This window comes from Mauremys reevesii, linkage group 4 (genome assembly GCF_016161935.1).
Source record: "Mauremys reevesii isolate NIE-2019 linkage group 4, ASM1616193v1, whole genome shotgun sequence".
Classification (NCBI taxonomy): domain Eukaryota; kingdom Metazoa; phylum Chordata; order Testudines; family Geoemydidae; genus Mauremys; species Mauremys reevesii.
In genome coordinates this window covers 117,172,354-117,186,853 of record NC_052626.1, presented here as the reverse complement: position 1 = coordinate 117,186,853, position 14,500 = coordinate 117,172,354, and the positions used below count along the sequence as shown (strand labels likewise).

Sequence of the window (14,500 nt, the reverse complement as noted above, 5' to 3'; positions counted from 1 at the left end):
CCCATCAGGCATTGGGAGCTTAAACCAGAATTCCAATGAGTGGCGGAGACTGCAGGAACTGTGGGATAGCTACCCACAGTGCACCGCTCCGTAAGTCGATGCTAGCCACAGTAGTGAGGACGCACTCCACCAACTTAATGCGCTTAGTGGGGACATACACAATCGACTGTATAAAATCGATTTCTAAAAATCGACTTCTCTAAAATTGATTTAATTTCATAGTGTAGACATACCCTGAGGAAGGAGATTCCACCACCTCCCTAGGTAACTCATTCCAGTGCTTCACCACCCTCTCTAGTGAAAAAGTTTTTCCTAATATCCAACCTAAACCTCTCCCAGTGCAACTTGAGACCATTACTCCTTGTTCTGTCATCTGCTACCACTGAGAACAGGCTAGATCGGGGCAGGCAAACTTTTTGGCCTGAGGGCCGCATCGGGTTTCAGAAATTGTATGGAGGGCTGGTTAGGGGAGGCATGGCCCCCGCCCCCTATCTGACCCCCCCGGCTTCTCGTCCTCTGACAGCCCCCCGCCAGACTCCTGCCCCATCCAACGCCCCCAGTTCCCTGACTGCCACCAGAACCCCTGCCCCTGACTGCCCCCCGCTGCCCCATCCAACCCCCATCTCCTTTCTGACTGCCCCCCGGGATCTCTGCCCCCATTCAACCCCTGGGGTCCCCGCCCTCTGACCACCCCGACCCCTATCCGCACCCCTGCCCCCAACCACTGCCCCGAACTCCTCTGCCCTCTCTCAACGCCCCCCGCTGTCTGCCTCCTTACCACGCTGCCTGGAGCACTGGTGGCTGGCGGCGCTACAGCCATGCTGCCCAGAGCACCAGGACAGGCAGCCGCTCCACCTGGCTGGAACCAGCCATGCCACCGTGCAGCACAGAGCATCAGGTCAGGCCGGGCTCTGCAGCTGCGCTGCCCCAGGAGCTCGCAGCCCCGCCACCCAGAGCATTGCACCAGAGGCAGAGCAAGCTGAGGCTGCGGGGGAGGGGGAACAGCAGGGGAGAGGCCAGGGGCAGGAGCTATGGGGCCGGGCAGGAGGGTCCCGCGGGCCATAGTTTGCCCACCTCTGGTCTAACTCCATCCTCTTTGGAACCCCCTTTCAGGTAGTTGAAAGCAGCTATCAAATCCCCCCTCATTCTTCTCTTCTGCAGGCTAAACAATCCCAGTTCCCTCAGCCTCTCCTCATAAGTCATGTGTTCCAGCCCCCTAATCATTTTTGTTGCCCTCCGCTGGACTCTCTCCAATTTATCCACATCCTTCTTGTAGTGTGGGGCCTCTCCAATGTCGAATAGAGGGGAATGATCATGTCCCTCGATCTGCTGGCAATGCTCCTACTTATACAGCCCAAAATGCTGTTAGCCTTCTTGGCAACAAGGGCACACTGTTGACTCATATCCAGCTTCTCGTCCACGGTAACTCCTAGGTCCTTTTCTGCAGAACTGCTGCCGAGCCACTCGGTCCCCAGCCTGTAGTGGGGAATGGGATTCTTTCATCCTAAATGCAGGACTCAGCCCAATCCTCTAATTTGGCCCAATCCTCTAATTTGTCTAGGTCCCTCTGTATCCTATCCCTACCCTCCAGTGTATCTATCACTTCTCCCAGTTTAGTGTCATCTGCAAACTTGCTGAGAGTGCAGTCCATGCCATCATTCAGATCATTAATGAAGACATTGAACAAAACTGGCCGCAGGACCGACCCTTGGAGCACTCCGCTTGATACAGGCTGCCAACTAGACATGGAGCCATTGATCACTACCCGTTGACCCCGACGATCTAGCCAGCTTTCTATCCACCGTATCGTCCAATCATCCAGCCCATACTTCTTTAAGTTGCTGGCAAGAATACTGTGGGAGACCGTATCAAAAGCTTTGCTAAAGTCAAGGAATAACACATCCACTGCTTTCCCTTCATCCACAGACCCAGATTGCTCCTCATAGAAGGCAATTAGGTTAGTCAGGCATGACTTGCCCTTGGTGAATCCATGTTGACTGTTCCTGATCACTTTCCTCTCCTCTAAGTGCTTCAAAATTGATTCCTTGAGGACTTGCTCCATGATTTTTGCAGGGACTGAGGTGAGGCTGACTGGCCTGTCGTTCCACGGATCCTCCTTCTTCCCTTTTTTAAAGATGGGCACTACAGTAGCCTTTTTCCAGTCATCCGGGACCTAACCCGATTGCCATGAGTTTTCAAAGATAATGGCCAATGGCTCTGCAATCAGATCCACCAACTCCTTTAGCACCCTCGGATGCAGCGCATCCTGCCCCATGGACTTGTGCTTGTCCAGCTTTTCTAAATAGTCCTGAATCACTTTGTTCTCCACAGAGGGCTGGTCAGCTCCTCCCCATGCTGTGCTGCCCTGTGCAGCAGTCTGGGAGCTGACCTTGTTCGTGAAGACAGAGGCAAAAAAAGCACTGAGAACATTAGCTTTTTCCACATTCTTTATCACTAGGTTGCCTCCCCGATTCAGTAAGGGGCCCACACTTTCCCTGTTTTCTTGTTTCTGACATACCTGTAGAAACCCTTCTTGTTACTCTTAACATCCCTTGCTAGCTGCAACTCCAAGTGTGATTTAGCCTGCCTGATTTCACTCCTGCATGCCTGAGCAATATTTTTATACTCCTCCCTGGTCATTTGTCCAAGCTTCCACTTCTTGTGGAAGTGTGACAGGTTCTCCTTTCCAAAGTCCTAGCACTATAGTAATGCAATGAGGATGGTGTGACAGCTGCCCCACAGTTAAGGCTGAGTTACACAATTCAGTTTAATAAAAACACTTTTTAAAACAAAGTGCAAGTTTCTGCAGCAGAGCCTGAAAAGAGTTCTAATCTGAATGAACAAATATAAGAGCACGGATGCCATCCAGAATAACACTGAGACTCCAAAACCACACCTCTATTTCACCTCCCAGCTGCTGTAAGGGAGCAGTCTCAGATGCTCACTTCTGGCTGATGGTAGGGTGTCCCACCTCTTATGGCTCCTTATCTTCACACTCACATGGGTGAGAGTGATGGGGGAGGGCAGAGAACTGTCTTCTCTCTTTCCTACATGCAGTGTGTGGTCTGGGATGTCTTACTGATACCGCTGACCCAGGTGACCACTCAGACCACAAGGCCTGGATTAGTGCTGTTGGATCTGGCCTTAATTATCATTGGCTACTTCTATCATTTATTCAAGATTTCTAAACAGTGACATATTTGGGGCCACTGGTGTGCCCTTCAGATGTGCTGTGAGGAGAAAGACCTGTCGAGTGACCTATCACTACAACCCTCAAGTTACAGGAAGATCTGTGCTCAGCGTTTCAGCCCCAGGAGCACTTATTTCTGTAATTACCCTTTCTGCACCTTTCTCGGATCTTTAACATTATTTATAAAATGGCACCCAGCACAATGTTCCACATGCTGTCTGTAATGAGCCACATATACACAGACTGGAGAGTGAAGCAGAACTGCACTTAATGGAATACTGTGAAGGGAACCCCCAACTACTTACACCAGTTTCTGCAGTTTGCAGTCGGGATGTTTCAGTCCTTCACACAGCTGCTTCACCCCTAAATCTCCCAGTTTGCTGCCTTTCAGGTCCAGCTCTTTCAAAGTTTGATTTGTACTGAGAACTGAGGCAAAATACTTGCAACCAGAGGCTGCGATACCACAGTCTCCCAACCTGCAACAGACAAAAAAAACCCAACAACAACAGGTGGCATTGTTTGCTTGATTCTCCAAAATTAACTGTATTCATGAGTGTGTTTCAACAGGTTCTCTTTTCCAGAGTTCTAGCACTATAGTAATGCCATGAGGATGGTGTGACAGCTGCCCTATCGTTAAGGCTGAGTTACACAACAGTTTAGTTTAATAAAAATACTTTTTTAAAACAAAGGGCAAGTTTCTGCAGCAGAGCCTGAAAAGAGTTCTAATCTGAATGAACAGATATAAGAGCATACAAGCATGTGAGGTGTGTATAATAGGCCAAGGGAGGCTAGCCTCCCCTACTCCAGGCCATGGCCCTGCCCATGCTCCACCCAGAAGATGTGCCCTTGCTCACTCTCTCCGCCAAAGCCAGTGGGCACTCAGCATGGGCAGCGGCCTGGAGCTCAGGGCGTCCTGGGCCAGCGGGCGGCATGGGCCAGTCTGAGGGCAGCCAAAGGCTGCTTGCATCAGCCTGGATGTCAGACCACTGCTCAGGCCATTCAGTGGCCCAGGACTCGGGGTAGCTGGGGCGGGTGGGCCGGTGCTTGGGGTGGTTCGGCTGGGGCTCCAGCACATGGGGTGGGGAGGGCGCAGAAGGGGCAAGGTAGGTCCAGGGCCACAGGCAGGGTCAGGGGGCTAGCCTCCCCAAAGGTGGGGGCTTCACATGCTGCCCATGCATACAAGGTCAACAAGATCTGTAGTTAATTAATTGAACACATTATTTGTGGTAATAATTGGAGATATACCAATAATAATAATTGGAGAAATATCAATCTCCTAGAACTAGAAGGGACTTTGAAAGGTCATTGAGTCCAGCCCCCTGCCTTCACTAGCAGGACCAATTTTTGCCCTAGATCCCTAAGTGGCCCCCTCAAGGATTGAACTCACAACTGTGGGTTTAGTAGGCTAATGCACAAACCGCTGAGCTATCCCTCCCACCATGGTCACCATGTCCTTCCAAGATTTCAGAATTAGTAGATCTCATCTTCTCACACCTCATTTCTGTTCATAGATTTGAAGAGGAAAACAAACTTTCTTGCTTTTTCCACTCCCAATCGGTTTCTCAGCTGTGAATGAAGCAGTCATTGAACTGAACTACTTGAATAAACCGAAATGAAGAAAGTATTCTCTCTGTGCCTGTAAAAGAAACTAGTGATGACAAAAGCTGGGTGCTTAGCCAGTGATTTGGATCAGTTTATGTCAACAGTAGCCTCTTCTGCAGGCACACAGAGAATATTTTCTTCATTTCATGAGAACAGCCAGACTGGGTCAAACCAATTGTCCATCTAGCCCAGTATCCTGTCTCCCAACAGTGGCCATTGCCAGGTGCTTCAGAGGGAAGGAACAGAACAGGTAATCATTTAAGTGATCCGTTGACAAAACAGAGCTATTTTCTGTCGTGTTCTCTGCCCCCCTGAACAAAAAGACTTCACTGAAAATCAGCATCTTAAAAGCACCATTAAGGATCTTTCAAAAGAACTGCTGTAGTGACACCCTTCTTACATCAGGTCCGGTGTTTGTTTAAGGCTGGTGTAGAATGAAAGGAGAGCTTCCTGTTTCATTTGCATGTGTAAATCAAGCAGATCTTGTTTATTTTTTCCCCCTTAAAGTGCTCAGAGTTTAGGGGAGGAAATTGAACGAGATTCTGCTTATATGAGGTGTGAAAAAGCAGAAGGGACCAAAATCCATTCTTTGCAAAAATCGGTTCTCCCTGAAGTCAATAAGGCTACACAGGTGTAACTGTCAACAGGAATTGGCCTGTGTTCTCATTCCCTTCTAGAATCAAGCTAAGTCTACACTAGAAAGTTCAAAGTGCTGCTGTGGCAGTGCTTCCGTGGCAGTGCTTTGAAGTGTGAGTGCGCTCACCCATGAGCGGTGGGGAGAGAGCTCTCCCAGCACTCCTGGTAATCCACTTCCCAGCGCTCGGAGCTTGTCCACAACAGTGCTTTAAAGTGCTCAAACTTTCTGCGCCGAGGGAGGGGTGGGGAGGGCATGTTTAACGCCCCTGAGCTGGCAAGCTAGAGTGCTTTAATTTGCCAGTGTAGACATGGCCTCACACTCATTCCATGCTTACCCACGATTTTCCACTTGGGAAAGAAGTTAGTTTGAGTTGGGGCAGAAAAATGAGGACTAACTTAAGGTTTATTGAGCTTTAACTTTTTGGAATGAAACTCAAAAGAAATCAAATGCGAGGTACTTTTATGATGGATTGAGCTGCTAGAGTCCCAGCAAATGGACAGAACCCTGTCTTAGACTATTAGCCTGCTAAGAAGTGGATTTAAAATTCTTGAGGGAGAGAAGAGGGAGAAACCTACAACATTGTGTGTTGAGCTTCCTCCAGAGCATTTGCAACCCCTTAAAAGTACAAAGTTGTGTTGGCCTGTGGAACTCGGCTGAGCATAAGGAAAGAACTTGGTTGCCTGTGCATCCCAGAACAGAAAACACTTCAATACAGTATTGACCACAGTGCATCATAAATCGGAAGCCCCTCGATGGAAGGTACTGTAAAAGTTAAAGTACTCACTGGTATCCAGAATGGGATGTTTTGTTTTGTTTTTCCTTCAAATGTGTGGGAATTTGTTGCTTATATGGAGGTGGGGGAGGGCAATAGTTGTGGCTGGACCTGGAGAGAGTGTGTGCAGGTTCTGTGCAAGCTTCCCACCCTACCACTCTGGTACTGCCTCTTCCCCCTGCCAATGATACTCACCAGTTGTCCAGAAATGGAACCCAGCACACACAGAAGATGGCGGTGACAGGCACTAGGACCCAGGAGGCAGTGTCCTGGAGCTGCCTGCCAACCTCAGCCTAAGAGAGGGAAGGGGGAGCCTCCTCCTTCCCTGACAGCTAAGCAGAGCTCTGGAGAAATCGGGGTGGTGGAAATTGGAGGGGGGGCAATGCCTGCTCAAACTACACCCAAGGTGGGCACAGGTTCCCGTGGTAACTGGATTTTTGGTGTCCGGTCACCAGTGTTAATCAAGTACCTGGCAGATGGCAGTGAGTTCTTGCAGTGTGGGAAGCTGCAGACAGGAGGGAATGGAAGCAACAGGCTGCTCGCTGAGCTCCTTCCAAACCACAGGGAGCTGCTTTGCCTTTCCTGCTAATGTTATTGTCTTCGTCTCTCTGAAACTGGTTGATTTTCATGGTAAACCACCTGTAAACTATTTTAGTAGTCTGGATGGCTGTTACCAAATGCATTATCTTTGAATGGTCCATTGAATGTGAAACAATGAAGATCGCAGACTGTCTACATTTGCTATTTATTAAAGCCCACCTGACAAAGATACCTTACAACTTGTCAGCCTGTTTCAACTATAAAAGACGTAGCCTGGGAATGATTCTGCATCTCTGGAGTGCTTGGCTTTTGGCAGGGGGAACCCTAAGCAATTGGACAGAGATCCTGAAAAGCCATTTTTGGGAACCCCCAAGGAACATATGAAAAGATTCTAAGAGACTGGCAGATTATTATCTCTCTTCATTTTGGACTATATACTCTGATCAAACTAGAATATATTTTATCTGCTTTAACCATTTAATAACTCATTTCTCTTTCTTAGTCAATAAATCTTTAACTAGTTTACTAAGGATTGGCTACAGCATTGTTTTTGGTGAGATCCTGAAGAATATTTTGACCTGAGATAAGCGGCTGGTCCTTTTGTGACTGGGAGAACCTAACATGTGGTGAATTTTGCTTTTAATAATCTTTCATCATAAAGTCCAGTTTATCTGGGTGGTAAATTGGACTGGAGAGCTTAAGGGAGACAGTCTATGGCTCCATGGTAAAACTAATATAGTGATCCAGGGGCATACATTTATTGCAGGGTTGGTGAAATCTAAGTATAGACTATACCATCAATTGGGGTGTGTCTGCCCTGTTTTCTGACAGTCTGATCTGAGATTAGCGCTCTTAGCTGTGATCCACTCCAGGCAGCGTGACACTGCAATCAAATGCTCTGCCACTGAGCTCTACCCCCTTTCAATTTATTCAACTAGTTCAGATCAATTACTAGTTCACTGAAAGATGAGAAATCGATTGGGAGCTGAATGAGCCCTCACACTGCTCAGAACAAATAATTTTCTGAGCTGAGCGGCGAACAGCAGAGGCTAACAGAGGGAGTTTGCCTGGGAGTTCGCCTGGGGAGAGCCCACTGAGGCTTTCATCTCGCGGGCTTCTGTGAGTAGCTGCAACAGCTGAGGAAGCTCTTAGAAGAAAGAAATTATGGAAGGTGAGCATTCAGCTGTTGTAACCTGCACAGGTTGTGCCATGTTTGTCTTTCTTCCACAGGACAGAAGCGACTTTGTCTGTACAAAGTGCAAGCTGGTTTCCATATTGGAAGAGAAGGTTCGAGGTCAGGATATGCTTCTACGGGCACAACATCCTGAAGAATCGGAGCAGGCTGTGCAGAGGGGAGAAAAGGATGGCGAAGAAATTTGACAGCATGTGACCTCCAGAAGAAGAAAGAGGAGCGTCCATGTACCAGCAATGGAGATACAGATGAGCAACCGTTTTCATGTTCTTTCCACAGGTACTAATGCGGAGAGTGGACTAGATGGTACATCTGAGAGAAGGGAGCAGAAGGAGACTCCTCCGACTGGAAGGCACGAGATGCACTGTACTAGGGATGGGGGTTCCACGACCACCGCTCCCAAGAGAAGGAGGAGGGTGGTGGTGGTTGGGGACTCCCTCCTCAGGGGGACTGAGTCATCTATCTGCCGCCCTGACCGAGAAAACCAAGAGGTCTGCTGCTTGCCAGGAGCTAGGATTCACGATGTGACGGAGAGACTGCCGAGACTCATCAAGCCCTCGGATTGCTACCCCTTCCTGCTTCTCCACATGGGCACCAATGATACTGCCAAGAACGACCTTGAGCGTATCACTGCAGACTATATGGCTCTGGGAAGAAGGATAAAGGAGTTTGAGGCACCAAGTGGTGTTCTCGTCCATCCTCCCTGTGCAAGGAAAAGGCCTGGGTAGGGATCGTCGAATTGTGGAAGTCAATGAATGGCTACACAGGTGGTGTCGGAGAGAAGGCTTTGGATACTTCGACCATGGGATGGTGTTCCAAGAAGGAGGAGTGCTAGGCAGAGACGGGCTCCACCTAACGAAGAGAGGGAAGAGCATCTTCGCCAGAAGGCTGACTAACCTAGTGAGGAGGGCTTTAAACTAGGTTCACCGGGGGAAGGAGACCAAAGCCCTGAGGTAAGTGGGAAAATGGGATACCAGGAAGAAGCACGAGCAGGAGAGCGCAAGAGGAGAGGACTCCTGTCTCAGACAGGAGAACGCAGGACAATCAGCAAGTTATCTTAAGTGCCTATACACAAATGCAAGAAGTATGTGAAACAAGCAGGGAGAACTGGAAGTCCTGGCACAGTCAAGGAACTATGATGTGACTGGAATAACAGAGACTTGGTGGGATAACTCACATGACTGGAGTACCATCATGGATGGATATAAACTGTTCAGGAAGAACAGGCAGGGCAGAAAAGGTGGGGGAGTTGCATTGTATGTAAGAGAGCAGTATGACTGCTCAGAGCTCCGGTATGAAACTGCAGAAAAACCTGAGAGTCTCTGGATTAAGTTTAGAAGTGTGAGCAACAAGGGTGATGTCGTGGTGGGAGTCTGCTATAGACCACCAGACCAGGGGATGAGGTGGACGAGGCTTTCTTCCGGCAACTAGCAGAAGTTACTAGATCGCAGGCCCTGGTTCTCATGGGAGACTTTAATCACCCTGATATCTGCTGGGAGAGCAATAAAGCGGTGCACAGACAATCCAGGAAGTTTTTGGAAAGTGTAGGGGACAATTTCCTGGTTCAAGGGCTGGAGGAACCAACTAGGGGCAGAGCTCTTCTTGACCTGCTGCTCAGAAACAGAGAAGAGTTAGTAGGGGAAGTACAAGTGGCTGGGAACCTGGGAGGCAGTGACCATGAGATGGTGGAGTTCAGGATCCTGACACAAGGAAGAAAGGAGAGCAGCAGAATACAGACCCTGGACTCCAGAAAAGCAGACTTTGACTCCCTCAGGGAGCTGATGGGCAGGATCCTCTGGGAAAATAACATGAGGGGGAAAGGACTCCAGGAGAGCTGGCTGTATTTTGAAGAATCCTTATTGAGGTTGCAGGAAAAAACCATCCCGATGTGTAGGAAGAATAGTAAATATGGCAGGTGACCAGCTTGGCTTAACAGTGAAATCCTTGCTGATCTTAAATACAAAAAAGAAGCTTACAAGAAGTGGAAGCAGGGCCAGCTCCAGACCCCAGCGCGCCAAGCGTGCGCGTGGGGCGGCATTTTAACGGGAGGGCGGCAGGCGGGTCCGGTGGACCTTCTGCAGTCATGCCTGCGGGAGGTCCAGCGGAGCCGCGGGATGACCGGACCTCCCGCAGGCATGACTGCGGCGGGTGCGCTGGTCCCGCGGCTCGTGTGGACCTCCCGCAGGCATGCCTGCGGAAGTTCCACCGTAGGCGTGGGACCAGCGGCACGTCTGCGGGAGGTCCCGCGGAGGCGCGGGACCGGCGCCCGGCAGCGCGAGCGGTGCAGCGCGCCACCCTGCTTGGGGCGGTGGAATTCGTAGAGCCGCCCCTGAGTGGAAGATTGGACAAATGACCAGGTAGGAGTATAAAAATATTGCTCAGGCATGCAGGAGTGAAATCAGAAAGGCCAAATTACACTTGGAATTGCAGCTAGCAAGAGATGTTTACAGTAACAAGAAGGGTTTCTTCAGGTATGTTAGCAACAAGAAGAAAGTCAAGGAAAGTGTGGGCCCCTTACTGAATGAGGGAGGCCACCTAGTGACAGAGGATGTGGAAAAAAGCTAATGTACTCAATCATTTTTTTGCCTCTGTCTTCACAAACAAGGTCAGCTCCCAGACTGCTGCACTGGGCAGCACAGTATGGGGAGAAGGTGACCAGCTCTCTGTGGAGAAAGAAGTGGTTCGGGAGTATTTAGAAAAACTGGACGAGCACAAGTCCATGGGGCCAGATGCGCTGCACCCAAGGGTGCTAAAGGAGTTGGTGGATGTGATTGCAGAGCCATTGGCCATTATCTTTGAAAACTCATGGAGAACGGGGGAGGTCCCAGATGACTGGAAAAAGGCTACTATAGTGCCCATCTTTAAAAAAGGGGAGAAGGAGGATCCGGGGAACTACAGGACAGTCAGCCTCATCTCAGTCCCTGCAAAAATCATGGAGCAGGTCCTCAAGGAATCAATTCTGAAGCACTTAGAGGAGAGGAAAGTGATCAGGAACAGTCAGCATGGATTCACCAAGGGCAAGTCATGCCTGACTAACCTAATTGCCTTCTATGAGGAGATAACTGGGTCTGTGGATGAGGGGAAAGCAGTGGACTTTAGCAAAGCTTTTGATACGGTCTCCCACAGTATTCTTGCCAGCAAGTTAAAGAAATATGGGCTGGATGATTGGACTATAAGGTGGATAGAAAGCTGGCTAGTTCGTCGGGCTCAACGGGTAGTGATCAAAGGCTCCATGTCTAGTTGGCAGCCAGTTTCAAGTGGAGTGCCCCAAGGGTCGGTCCAGGGGCCGGTTTTGTTCAATATCTTCATTAACAATCTGGAGGATGGCGTGGACTGCACTCTCAGCAAGTTTGCAGATGACACTAAACTGGGAGGAGTGGTAGATATGTTGGAGGGTAGGGATAGGATACAGAGGGACCTAGACAAATTAGAGGACTGGGCAAAAGAAACCTGATGGGGTTCAACAAGGACAAGTGCAGAGTCCTGCACTTAGGACGGAAGAATCTCATTCACTATTACAGACTAGGGACTGAATGGCTAGGAAGCAGTTCTGCAGAAAAGGACCTAGGGGTTACAGTGGATGAGAAGCTGGATATGAGTCAACAGTGTGCCCTTGTTGCCAAGAAAGCTAATGGCATTTTGGGCTGTATAAGTAGATGCATTGCCAGCAGATAGAGGGATGTGATCATTCCCCTCTATTCGACATTGGTGAGGCCTCATCTGGAGTACTGTGTCCAGTACACAACAAGAAGGACGTGGAAAAATTGGAAAGAGTCCAGCAGAGGACAACAAAAATGATTAGGTGGCTGGAGCACATGACTTATGAGGAGAGGCTGAGGGAACTGGGATTGTTTAGTCTGCAGAAGAGAAGAATGAGGGGGGATTTGATAGCTGCTTTCAACTACCTGAAAGGGGGTTCTAAAGAGGATGGATCTAGACTGTTCTCAGTGGTACCTGATGACAGAACAAGGAGTAATGGTCTCAAGTTGCAGTTGGGGAGGTTTAGTTTGGATATTAGGAAAAACTTTTTCACTCAGAGAGTGGTGAAGCACTGGAATGGGTTACCTAGGGAGGTGGTGGAATCTCCTTCCTTAGAGGTTTTTAAGGTCAGGCTTGACAAAGCCCTAGCTGGGATGATTTAGTTGGGAATTGGTCCTGCTTTGAGCAGGGGGTTGGACTAGATGACCTCCTGAGGTCCCTTCCAACCCTTATATTCTATGATTCTAATTTTTACATCCTGATTTTTTCATTACTTTCTGTGACATTTCAGATCCTTGTACAGACCACTAACCAAAAGAAATGTTGTTAGGGAATGTCAGGAAATGGTTTATACTAAGGAATGATAAGTCTCTGAGGCAGAGAACTAAGAAATTGCAGGCATCCAACGTAGAGGAGACGAAGAACATTATTGCATATATGTGTTCTATTCTTAATATAGATTAAAATACACTTTGATAAATAGTTCTCTCATGCACAAAAATCCTCTAGTTGTTAGGAGAGCAGAACACTGATGCCATCCAGAATAACACTGAGACTCCAAAACCCACACCTCCAAACTGTTGTAAGGGAGCGGTCTCAGATGCTCACTTCTGGCTGATGGGACGATGTCCCACCTCTTATGGCTCCTTATCTTCACACTCACATGGGTGAGAGTGATGGGGGAGGGCAGAGAACAGTCTTCTCTCTTTCCTACATGAAGTGTGTGGTCTGGGATGTCCTAGTGATACCTCTGACCCAAGTGACCACCCACCCACAAGACCTGGATTAGTGCTGTTAGATCTGGCCTTAATTCTCATTGGCTATTTCTATCATTTATTCAAGATTTCTAAACAGTGACATATTTTGGGCCACTGGTGTGCCCTTCAGATGTGCAGTGAGGAGAAAGACCTGTCGAGTGAACTGTCACTGCAACCCTCAAGTTTCAGGAAGATCTGTGCTCAGCGTTTCAGCCCCAGGAGCACTTATTTCTGTAAATACCCTTTCTGCACCTTTCTCTTTAACATCATTTATAAAATTGCACCCAGCACAATGTTCCACATGCTGTCTGTAATGAGCCACATATACACAGACTGGAGAGTGAAGCAGAACTGCACTTAATGGGAAACCATGAAGGGAACCCCCACTACTTACATCAGTTTCTGCAGTTTGCAATCGGGATGTTTCAGTCCTTCACACAGCTGCTTCACTCCTAAATCTCCCAGTTTGCTACCACTCAGGTCCAACTCTTTCAAAGTTTGATTTGTACTGAGAACTAAGGCAAGATACTTGCAATCATAGAAAATGATACCACAGTGTCCCAACCTGCAAAGGACAGAATAACAGAGGGAGCTGATACTTTGATGCACAACAATTCACTGTATTAATGAATGTGTTTCAAGTCAACAAGTTCTCTTTTCCAGAAGCCGAGCACTATGGCAATGGTATGAGGATGGCATGGTAGCTGCATAGTTAAGGTTGCATTACACAGTTTAGTTCAACAAACAAATTACTTTTTTTTTTTTAAACAAAGCGCAAGTTTCTGCAGCAGAGCCTGAAAAGAGTTCTGATCTGAATGAACAGAGATGACAGCATGCAAGGTCAGGAAGACAGGAATAGAAAATGAATGCAGGTTTGTGTAGAACAGATAAATATGGGTTTAATACTAATTCCACACATCTTAGTGCTTAAACTTTTTTTGTAGGTAACACCACATGTATCTCAGCATCTTCTTCACTTCTTTCAGCAAAAAGTACTGTAATGCAGAAACCTCATTACTGTAGCTATTTGAATTCAGAAATTTCTTAAGAAGCAAAATAGGTAGAATTTTTAAAAATAAACTCTTAGTTTCCATAGACGGCTTTGCCACCAATGGATTTATTTAAAACAAAGTGATTTAAATTACCAATATTAATCATCATTTAAATCAAGGTTTCCTGTTTGCGGATTTAAATAATTAATTTAAATATTTTTAATATGTATTTTTTAGGTTTTTTTCCCTAAAGAAAGGTTGATCCTCAGTTGTTGGTATAATCTGGTACTACCTTCTTTTTTTCCCCAAATCAGAAGGCTACCCTATACCCATACCCATTTAACTGAGCAGTTATGCAGCTTAACATTTATTCAGATTCCTAAATTTTACATTTTTAATTATGCTAGAGAATGGTGAATGATGCATTTATTTACTAGATGAAGATTAATTTTTTATTCATGATCTCTATTAACTTCCATTTGGATGGAAATTAGAATGAATTTAAAATGAACAAATGGGATTTTAAAAATCTTTTTTAGTAAACAGAACTATCAAATGTGCTGGATACATAAAGAAAAAAGTATCAAAATGTTTTGCATTTAAAAGTAACTGATTTATTACTGTTTCTTTTATCTGTAGTTAGTGAATTGAACTGGTTGTTTGTGGTCATGATGTTTTTCAAGATTTCAGAACTAGAAGATCTCATCCTCTCGCACCTCACTTCTATTCATAGATTGGATGAGGAAAACAAGCTTTGCTGCTTTTTCTACTCCCAAATGGTTTCTCGGCTTTGAATGAATTAGTTTTAGAACTAAGGTAGTTTAATCAACTGAAATGAA

The 14,500-nt window shown here is 47.2% G+C and overlaps 1 protein-coding gene across 1 annotated transcript in view; it reads right to left on the bottom strand.

Annotated features, from left to right (window-relative positions):
- Positions 1 to 14,500, bottom strand: part of LOC120403989 (NACHT, LRR and PYD domains-containing protein 3-like) — an 85,159-nt gene that overhangs the window by 23,157 nt on the left and 47,502 nt on the right. The window contains exons 12-13 of the mRNA XM_039536005.1: positions 13,064 to 13,234; positions 3,496 to 3,666 (exon numbers count right to left, since the gene is read on the bottom strand). Coding sequence (XP_039391939.1) covers positions 3,496 to 3,666; positions 13,064 to 13,234 — 342 coding nt within the window. The remainder of the gene's footprint in view (positions 1 to 3,495; positions 3,667 to 13,063; positions 13,235 to 14,500) is intronic.